The sequence below is a fragment of the Neofelis nebulosa genome, chromosome 7 (genome assembly GCF_028018385.1).
Source record: "Neofelis nebulosa isolate mNeoNeb1 chromosome 7, mNeoNeb1.pri, whole genome shotgun sequence".
NCBI lineage: Eukaryota > Metazoa > Chordata > Mammalia > Carnivora > Felidae > Neofelis > Neofelis nebulosa.
In genome coordinates, this window is record NC_080788.1 from 19065613 (window position 1) to 19076565 (window position 10953).

At 53.6% G+C, this 10953-nt stretch overlaps 1 protein-coding gene across 4 annotated transcripts in view; it reads right to left on the reverse strand.

Annotated features, from left to right (window-relative positions):
• ADAMTS17 (ADAM metallopeptidase with thrombospondin type 1 motif 17) overlaps nt 1–9316 on the reverse strand; it is a 346524-nt gene extending 337208 nt beyond the window's left edge. For all 4 annotated transcript variants that reach the window (XM_058736751.1, XM_058736749.1, XM_058736750.1 and 1 more), the window contains exons 1-2: nt 9140–9316; nt 8265–8635 (exon numbers count right to left, since the gene is read on the reverse strand). In XM_058736751.1, the coding sequence (XP_058592734.1) occupies nt 8265–8635; nt 9140–9218 (450 nt within the window). In that variant the 5' untranslated portion in view covers nt 9219–9316. The remainder of the gene's footprint in view (nt 1–8264; nt 8636–9139) is intronic.
• Nucleotides 9317–10953: the final 1637 nt, after the last annotated feature.

Sequence of the window (10953 nt, forward strand, 5' to 3'; positions counted from 1 at the left end):
CTCATCCTGCCATCACATTACCAATGATAAAACGTTCTGCTGAAAAGTGCCGCTTATGCCCCTACTCACACACAATCTAGGCCCAGGGCAAATACTGGTCAGCCCTCTTTATCTTCTCCTGACCTTCCCACTTCCTCCTTTCTTCCTCCCAAAGCCCTCCCTCCTCCCTGGCACTCTGTGTTGCAGCCCACTGCCCACTGTGTTATGGGGCATTTGTCACAACCTAATCGTTTGTTCCTCTGAGACAGGATCACAGTTATCCCTCATTTATTTTTCCAGTGTCTGCCACCTAACAGTTCCTCAAGAAAATGTGAGTGGAGTGGAACAGAATCAAATGGGCTGGACCAGCATGAACTTTCTGTAGTCTCCTTAATTCAGTGATTCTCATCCCCGGCTACACATTGGAGTTGTTTGGCAAACTTTGGAAACTCCTGATGCCCAGCACCCACTCCAGGCCAACTGAATCCGAATCCCCGGGGGGTAGAGTTCCAGCACTGGTATTCAGAGCTCGCCAGGAGATTTCAAAGTATAGCCAGGGCTGAAAACCATTGGGCTAGCTTTTTTTTTTTATGTTTTTATTTTATTTTTGAGAGAGAGACAGAATGTGAGCAGGGGGAGGGGAAGAGAGAGGGAGACCCAGAATCTGAGCTGTCAGCACAGAGCCCAATACAGGGCTCGAACCCACAAACCGTGAGATCATAACCTGAGTTGAAGTCAGATGCCTAACCTACTGAGCCACCCAGGTGCCCCTCCCCCACCCCACATTGTGCTAGCTTTTAAATGGGTGCCAGCGATGCACTTGATTTAGTTGTCTGGAGGCAGCCCGGATTTAAACTGCCTGCATGAACCTGGACCTTCCTCTGACCGTGGGGCTCTGCCCCCTGGCTTCTAGCCCACTGCTGCCCTGTGGCCCCAGAAACTGGGCAGAGCTGCTTAGATTTGCATTAACCCTCTGGTCGCCATCTGTGCTGAGAGGTGAGACACAGGGATATTCCTCCAAGGCCAAGGAAACAGCAGTTATGAGCCTGATGAAAGAGGCCTGCAGACTTCATCTGAAGAGGCACCACAGTAAAGGAATGCCTGTAGCAGATAGGACTGGAAGCCCTGAGGCTGCGTGGTTTTAAAGGATACAATGACCCTCCATGAAACGGTGTTCTTAAAAGAGAAATCTAAAGTTTTCTAAGATGTGGTATCCCACCAAAGAAATGTGTGTCAAATAAAATGCCATCAGGTATAACCTGATATTATAACAGTTCAGAGTGGCTCCTTCTCAATTCTCTTTGTTCTGGTGCTTTCTTTGAAGGGTTTCTGCACTGTGTTAGGAGAGCGTTATAAATCAGGTGTCATGAACTCCACCCCACCCTCTGAAGCAGAACTGCCTCTCCTTGCAGCGTGGAAAATGCACGAAGGACACACGGGTTTTCATCATCTGCTAACATCAGCACAACTTCTCAGCATCACGTAGAAAATTAAGATCATGCAAAAAAAAACCCAAAAACAAAAACAAAAAGTGTGTCCTATGGATGCTATAGAACCAAAGCACATACCTGTCTGAGGGGAGGACGCCCCGTGACTGCAGACCTTGCTGTCCCATAAAGACCCCACTGGAACTTTGGTACCTGGGGAGCCCTCTGAGCTCTTTCATCAGGAGGCTGTGGCTCCTTGGTTAGTTGGTGTGGGTCTTAGGTTGCCGCCTCCCCATCGATGGGCTAGCGTGGGTGGTTTGAGAGTATGAAGCAAATGGGGTTGTTAGTTTGCCTCTTGTGTGAGCAAGTCTGCTTCCAAGAAGGAAAAAGAATCCTGTGACCTCAGGGCTGCCTGTACCTGCCTCCAACTTTCTGGGGGGGGGGGGGGGGGGGCTCAGAGGAGTTCCTGCGGAAGAGGGGCTCCCCAACCACCCCCCATCAAGTCCCACTGCCTCTCTCCTGGAATGCCAACCAGAGCCCCCTTTCTTTTTTTTTTTTTTTTTTAAATTTTTTTTTCAACGTTTTTTATTTATTTTTGGGACAGAGAGAGACAGAGCATGAACGGGGGAGGGGCAGAGAGAGGGAGACACAGAATCGGAAACAGGCTCCAGGCTCCGAGCCATCAGCCCAGAGCCTGACGCGGGGCTCGAACTCACGGACCGCGAAATCGTGACCTGGCTGAAGTCGGACGCTTAACCGACTGCGCCACCCAGGCGCCCTCCAGAGCCCCCTTTCAAAGTCCAGCCGCTGCCTCTGCAAACACCAGGTGCCTAAACTGATTCTTGGTCTTCCTTCTGAAGCCAGCTTCCCCCACCTTAACATGGGCCAGTCACTGCCAGGCTCTCCCTCTTTCTGATCCCTAGAGTCGGTCACAAAGACTCAGCTCTTCTTCAGAATCTCTCCTGCATCATCTTCCTTCCCATCTCCACCACTCAAGGCTTAAGCTTGTCTCCTCGGGCCTCTGAATGCTCTCCAACTCCAGTGCCCCCCCCCCCCCACGCTATCACCAGGGACCCCAGTCAATAGCCAGAAATGCTCCCCATTGCTTCTAGGCCGGTGATCCTCAAAATGTGGTCCCAAACCAACAACGGCACTTGGGAATATGTTAGAAATTCAAGCTCTCGGGCCCACCCAGACAGGCTGGATCAGGAGTGCTGGTGGTGGGGCCCAGCCACCAGGGCAACAAATCCTCCAGGGAAGGTGGATTCCAGCTCAAAGCTGAGAACCACTGCTCTAGGATAAATTCCAAATGCCTTAGGTTGGTACCCAGGGCCCCCGCCTGGTCTAAGCCACACACCTGTCTGTTCAGCTCATCTCTTACCATCGCCTTAAATTACCACTCCCACCCCCATTCCGCAGCTGCCTCATGGGCCCCTGATCTGGCGAAGAACCTGGCTTTGGAGGCTTTGGGGTCTCTCCACCCTCTTAGAACCTGAGCCCACCCCCTTTGCTCCAATCCCACTTCTCCCTGAAGACCCCACCCCACCCTTCTGCCACCATGCAGGCTCCAGTACACCTTCCTTCCTGGGCGTACCTGGACTGCCTTCTGAGACAGGGCCCACCTTGTATTCCTCTCTGAGCCCCCGCAAAGTGTCCTACACAGGGCAGGTGTGTGATAATGATCTGTTCATTTAGGCAACAGTGTTGACTGACTGGTTGATTTATAACTGGAAAAGTCTGGGCCCCATAGGGCAACAGAAGAAACCTGTTTTTTATGCCTTAATGTGCCAGGCCCTCTCCCTAAATGATTTCACAGACTCGATCTTACTTCATTCTATCAACAGCCACACAAGGCTGATGTTATTTACCCGTCATCTTGGCTGCAGACGGGAACGTTCAGAGGAGGTGGCTCACTTAGGATCACAGCCCCAAACGGCCGTGCAGCCTCATTTCCTAAAGAACAAGAACGTGACCGTGCATCTGTGTGCAGAGGCGTGCCGGGGGAAAGGATAGCCAGTGACTCTGCATGGTTCCCTCCGACGTACTGACTACAAAAACATCCCCCGCTGCACACGTCCCAAACCAGGCAGCTGTAGCATTTCAAAGCTCAGGAAATAAACCCCAAGAATGCAATCAGTCTAAGACCTCTTTGGTTTATCATCTCATCTTGCACTTCTTTCTCTTAAGATGTTGCCAACTAAACAAAAGTTCAGATGGGGAAATCTAGTTACGTGCCGTCAGTAGGACACTGGGGAGGGTTATGCGGCCTAGGTGATCCCCTTGAGCAGTGAGCGTAGAAAGTCACCATGAGGTCACATGACCATTCTTCAGAGGAAGAGGTGGAATGCCCCAGAATCCTCCGATTCAACGTCTTCCCTTCAAATCCTTCATGCCTCCCAAATTTTGCACAATCTTTTCCCTTATTTTCCTTACCTTCCCTAACAGCCACTCAACTGTTGTCTTTTTACAACACTTTAAAAATGTGTATGCATTTTCCAGATACATTTATGCTGTATGTGATAAGTTCTTCAGTAATCTTAGCTGATGAATCACTTAGGACGCTGTGCTCTCCCCACACCTGTACCAATAGGATGATGTCGGACACTGTATTCTGTGCTATTTGCTCCCTTCCGAATGGTCTCCATACTCTTGCCACGGTGGATTCCTGTTCGGCTGTATGCAATCAAGTGGTGCTGTATCAAAAAGTTGGGCAATTTTATAATCAATCCAAATAGAGTCTGAGAACTCTAAAGGGAGAGGCAGCCACCTCCCACACCTGCCCCTTCATCAGAGGAGTCACGCAAACGCAGGCTGCTTTCTTGAGAATGGAGTCCCCAACTCTTCTGAGCCACCTGCTCACTGACTGGCTGACCACAGCCCCACTCTGTTCTTATCTGTCTAGCTCATGGAACAGAGAAGAACATTCTTGCAACGCTCTCACGGAGATCATAAATGATGTGCTACCAAAACAGCCCCCTGCGCTGCGATCAAGCGGACCAGCCAGAGCCAGGTTGAGCTGGGCCATCAGGTCAACCCCAGTGACCAACCAGGATGAAAGAGACTCCAAGCAAGGGTTCTGTGGAGTATGGCTGTGACTCCAAAGAAAGCAGGAACATCCCTGACCTCTCTGTCCCTCTGGGGTGGCCTGGAAAATGGGCATGGCTTCTTAAAGTCCCACAGCCCAGAGCTCCTGGATGTCCTGTCTGATCTCAATATTTCTCTCACAGCACGCTGCAGGCAGGTCACGGCCTCAGCCCAGAAGCGATGGACAGATTCAGGTGGCTGGACTCCCCTGAGCTTACATCCGTTAAGGAAGAAAGGCCACCACTCAGCAGCCCAAACCCGCTGGCAGGCGCCTCCCCTGCTCTCTGTCCTCATGTGTCCTCCCCTTTATTCACTCATTTCAGACAAGGAACACAGCCTTTCCAAAGACTGACACTCATTCTATCCCTTAAAGTTCCATCTCGGCGGCCTGCTCGGGTGAAGTTTAACCTGATTCCAATTCCGCTGGCCTTCTATGAGCTGGTCTGATTCCCAGGAGGCAGCTGATCCAAACTTACATAAACTCTCTGGGGGTGGAAATACCTTCCTCACATGCCCAAAGTTCACTGCTTTGAAATCATACGGTTATAGAAACCCTTCCAAAAACTTACGTGATGTCTAAGGACTCCCTGAAATGTAAATAAAATGAAGAAGCATAAACAAAAAACAATTAATACTTGTACCTATGGTCTTTGAAGAGCCAAGAAGCGCAGCCTGCATGGCTTCTCAAGATAAGACAGAGACAGGGAGAACATCACAGGGCCTACGCCTCTGCCCACAGTCCAAAGAAGGAGGGGCAAAATGGAGCACGAACTTTGCGATTCATGCCCCATAAACAAGCAATTATCTATTCTAATCATGCATCTCCTTCCCTTAAACCGATAACAAACATCTCGGAAGACAGCACAGAAGCCACGCAGAGGGGAACAGAACATTCCCCCACCTGTGCACCAAACACTCCACACTAAGCCATTTGGGAGATGTTTAATGCGTCAGGACTTAATTACTACTCAAAGTCGGAATAAAGTTTTATTGAATACAGCCACGTCCATCTGTTTATTTACCGTCTATGGCTGCGTTTGCACTAAAAGGACACTGTGGACTTAACCGTGACAGAGACCATATGGCCCACAAGGCCTAAAATATTGACGATTTGGTCTGTTACAGAAAACGTTTGCCAGCCCTGGGGCTCTACATGATCTTTAGATACAAAGAAGCTATGGAATGCTCCCATCTGTGGACATCAAAAATCTCCTACTTGAGGGGTGCCTGGGTGGCTGAGTTGGTTATCTCGTGGTTTGTGAGTTCGAGCCCCGTGTGAGTCTCTGTGCTGACAGCTCAGAGCCTGGAGCCTGCTTCGGATTCTCTGTCTCCGTCTCTCTCTGCTCCTCCCTTGTTCGAGCTCTCTCTCTCTCAAAATAATAAACATTAAAAAAAATTTTTTTTTAAATCTCCTACTTGCAATAGCTCCTCTCCCACACCTTGTTGCATCCTGTCCTGACGAGCACACCACACACACCACAATCCCCACTTCTCAGTGCTTCCACCAGGGTCGACAGCGACTAACACAACATTGCCACCCACCTGAACTGCCTCAAGTGCACGTGAGCACCAAAATCAAAGCAAGCTAGAGTGCGATGCAAATGTGGTTAGCCTGAGATCCTGCTGCTCTCTTTTCCCAACATGTCTCCAGGGCTACCCCGCAACAAAGGGGCTCGCTCCAAGTCACCACGCTACTGTCTCTTCCTTCCTGCCTGCCTCCAGCCTTCCTCAGTAGAGTGTACTTGGGAAGAAGCGTCCGACATCCAGCTCATACGAACAGGATGAACACAGCAGACTAAACAACAGAGGCGTCTGCTCACGCAGGAATTTTAGAATCTCAAGTCTTAGAGGTGCACCAGCGGCTGGCATACGCTGAACTCAGCCTCTTGGCGGGGTTCCTTTATCTAAAGCACAGCGCCCTCACATGGTGCTGAAGGGAAGGACAGCCTTCCCGAACACCGGAGGACTGAAGTGAACCCTCTCTGGCAGCTCAGATGCCACCTGTGAGAGGGCCCAGCTTTCAACTCTGTGAGGATTTGGAATCCACGGTATCCAGATTTCCACCCTCAGCCCCTTCACAGATAGCTCCTCGCTGGAAACTTTACACCAAGAAGTATAAACTCTGACCTCTAGAGAAACTCACTAAACCACAGCAAATGGGATTCAGATGTTTCCATGTACAGTACAGTGATGTGACCTAGACTTTAAACACTTTGGCAAAAACAGGAAAAATGATGTGGGCCTTCCAGTCCCTCCCAGAACATGATACAGCCTTGACCCGAGTCCTACGGTGATCTGAGACTTTCTCACTCCTACTTAAGACTCCTCACCCACAGCCCACATTCTCTGCCCCCTGTTCCACATTAGCTCCTAACAGGCTCCCTCCACGGTCCGTTTTCCTTGTTTAACCAAAGACGCCAATTTCTCCCAGGCCAGCAAAAAGCAGATCATGTTGATCAGGACTCAGAAAAGTCTTTCAAGGAGAATCAGTGAAAGCCAATCCTAGGAAATTACCCCCAGAGTTCCTCTACAGGGCTGGGAAGAAAGCAGAAGTCTTACATAAAGACTTGGACCCCCAGGCTCTCTGGCTCTGCTGCAGATTCTCGAGGACTTGTTGCATACTGTGTGGGGGAAGGGCTAGAGAATTCTAGATGGTGGAGCAAGATAAGGCAAAGGTGGGGGAAGCCGTCTCTTCCGCCAAGGAAGAACAGACGCAAAAGAATAGCAGGCGCTGCATCCCCAGAGGACGATCATGACAGGAGATAGAAAAACAACTTGTGCATTTCATGCTCTGAGCCGATACCAAGCTTTGTGGTGGGGCAGCCCATCTGCCAGCCATGTGCACTCCTAGGGGGCACAATGGAGGAGCTGAGAAGCATTTGGCTGGGCACCAGCATGTAGTGAGCAAGTGGGAGCACAAGCGGGGCAGAGGTGCACAAGAACGTCCCCGGCCCCTCCGAGCACTGTCACAGTGCCTCAAATGTAGCAAAGCAGGGTCCCTAGGATGGGGTAGCTACTGCCACAGCAAGGGCGCTTCTGGGGACTGGAAGGGGGTCTTATCACCAATGGTAAGCACCCCTCAGGCCTGGCTGAGGGTGGCTGCTTGTGGTATAAGGGAACAAGGGTATGAACACTCCGTCTCTTGGTTCTCACGTTTCAGCTAAGAAGAGAAGTGTAGTGATCTGGCAGGGGACCCCTCCAAACTTTCCTTCTCTGGGTAAACACTCAAAAGGACAGAAGGAAGGTGAATGAGTGCTCACTACCCTACCCCCACATCCAAGAATAGATGCGATATACACCTAAAGTGTTCCCCAGGAGGCGCACACATACACACCTGTGCAGATGGACATCAATCGTGTTCTCTCTACACCTGGGTGAAGTGCGCCTCTCAGTCCAGAGGCCTGACAGGTTTCTTCTCCACCACACCGGTGCCCCCCTGGGCGGACTGCTGCATACCCTCTTATGCAACCCCCGAACAGCGCAGTCCCTGTGCACTTCAGAGGTTCACTACCTGGCTACTGGATCAATACTGGACCTAATTATCCAGAAGAAGGCACTGGATAATTAGACGCTTCCCTTCTCAACCCCTTTGCTCAGACACCCTCCGAAAGGTCAGGGCGGGAAGAGGCGAGGTTCCCTTCGGACGGCAGGAGAGCACCCCTGGAGGCTGAACTTCCCGCCGAGGCACCCCCACCTCATCCCAACCTCCCCCAGGGACCACCCCTGACTCCATGACAGAAAGACGCGCAGACCCGCAGGGGGCGCGGTCAGTACCAGGCCGCCGCCGGCGCCGCAGGCGCTGAGCGAGACGAGGGAACCGGGGTGGCCGAGCACGCGGCCCGAGTAGAAGCACAGCTCGGCGGGGCGTCCGCGGCGCCCCGCCGCGCCGGCCTCCTCCACCTCGAAGCCCCGGGACAGGAAACGCAGGTCGTGGCGAAGCTGCAGGTACAGGTCGCGCCCGAAGGCCGGCAGGTGCAGCAGCAGGGCGCGCTCTCCGGGCCGGACTCGCAGGGCGGCTGGGGGCGCGCGGGGGCGCCGGCGCTTTCGAGGCCCGGGGGCCCCGGGCAGCGGCGGCAGGTGCACGTCGTCGGGGCGCACCCGCCGCGGCAGTACCACCTCCACGTCGGCCGCCGCGTCGCCGACAGCTGCGGGGAGAGAGGAGACGCGTCAGCGCGGCGGGGCCCGCCCGCCCGGCCTCCCGCCCGGCCTCCCGCCCTCCCTCCGGCCGGCCGCCCGCCGCGCACGGGGTCCAGCGCCGGGCACTTGCGCCAGCGTGGGGACAACGCGGCCCCGGGCGGGCGCTCCCCTCCCTTCCCTCACCCCGGCACCTCCGTGCCGGCCGGCGCCTCCGCCCGGGCCCCGCGCCACCCGGGGAAGGTCTCCAGCCCGGCCGCCCGGAGCACCTCCGGGGCCAGCGGCGCGACACAGGCATCCGGAGATCCGGCGGCTGCGCTGCCGCCCGGGAGCCGCCTGGAGCCCGGTCCTCCGCAGCGGCCAGCACCCCCTCGGCCCCGAGCGCTGTCAGCGGTCCACCACCGGACCCCGGCCGCGCAGGCAGGCGGGGGCCGCCAGGATGCCTCGGGAGGGTAGATGGAAGGTGGCCGCGAGAGGCACGAGCAAGGAAGGGGCGGTGGGCGAGGGAGCGCTACCTGTGCCCGGGTCCAGTCCCCAAAAAAGCAGCAGCAGCAAGGGCAGGACGAGAGGAGGCAGCAGGGCGCCGTCACACATGGTATTCGGGAGGAGCAGCCCCCCAGAAGGTCGCGGCGAAGCAGGAGCTCGCGAGGCAGCGGCGCCAGCCGGAGTGAAGCCCTCCAGCCTTTGGAAAAAGTAATTAGCGCTGCGGACAAACCCAACGTGGTAAATCCAAAGCCCCGCCTTCTCCTCGGAAGACAGGGGGCGATTGGACTCTCGCTTTCCCCTGCCCCGCCTCCCGCTTTCCCATTGGCTAGGACAAGTCTAAACCAGAGTGCGTAGTTAGGTTGTAAGCACTTTCTTACACGTGGTTTCTGGGCAGTGGCGGGGACGGGACACCAGGTGGCGCGAGGGAGCCTCCTGGAGCTGCGCTAGCCCGGAGGACTTGGGAGGACACCTGACTGGGTCTTCAGAGTTTGTTCTCCTTGTCAAAATGCTCTCTGACCCTGCTGCCCCGCGTGCCAAGAAGACAGGCCGGTTTCAACCATAAAACCATATTCTCTCCGCATCTAGAGTAAAACTAGTTTGGGTTGTCTGCCGCTGTATACTTCTTGCACACCTGATGGTTACATACAACACGGCGGTGTTTATCCAAACCCCTCACACCTCCTGTCCTCTTTATCCTCACAGAAGCCAGGAGTCCAGGCATGATCACACCCTCTTACAGACTGAGAAACTGAGGGAGAGAGACCTTAAGGAGCTTGCTAAGTTACCCGGTGAGTTTCTGTCAGAACAGGAGCTAGAGCGTAGTCCTGACTTCCAGCTCGGTGCTGCTTACAATGAACAGCAAGGGGCTTCAAAGGCAGGCAGGAGGCCATATTAGCCCGATTTTATGGGTTAGGAAACTCGCACAAAGTGGCAAAGCCTGGACTTGAATCTTCCGGCAACAAAATGAGTTCATTCTGTTCCCACCAGAGTATAACTGCGGTTTGCAAGAAAGATGATTCCTTTAGCTTCCCAAGGAGCATCTTGTAGAAAACAAAGCAAAATAGAATCAACTGAAACACTCCCCGTTCTCGGGTCTCCCCCCTCCACTCCGTGTCCTGCCTGTTACTGTTTTCTCAAAGCAGAGAGGTTACAGCACTCTTAGTGGATTCTGCTTGGGGCCTTTCAAAATCTAAAATTTATCCGAAGGAATCCAGAGGTGGGGCGCCTGGGTGGCTCAGTCTGTCAAGCGTCTGATTGGTGATTTTGGCTCAGGTCATGATCTCATGGTTTGTGAGTTTGAGCCCCATATCAGGCTCTGTGCTCTGATGGTGGAGCCTGCTTGGGATTCTGTCTCCCTCTCTCTCTGCCCCTTCCCTGCTCTCTCTCCCTCTCTCAAAAAATAAACTAATAATAAAAAAATTTTTTTAGAAATAAGGAATCCAGTGATGAAAACTGTCCAGCTTCCATGACATTTAATTAACCCCAGGAGTCAACTGTGTTCCTGGTTCTCAATAAAGCCCACTGCTTTTACTGTAGCAAACTCGCTACTCTGCGCATCCTCCAAGGTATGGCTGACGGAATCCTTTCCTGCTTTGTCTACCCCTGCCCTCCACAGGGGCTGACCGCTGCTAGCCACTTAGCTCCACGGGCTGCCACTCACTGCTACGTACCACACGTCCACACTTGTCCAAAAAAGGCTTGGAGCTTTTTCCCTCCCCCTTGACAGCAGCCTCAGCCCCTTGCTGATGGCACAAGAAATCGTGGTGAGCTTTTCGATGCAGCTTTGTTAGCAAAAGAGCCTCCTGGGGCAGACCTGCCCCTGAAAGCCAGGGAACAGCAGCCA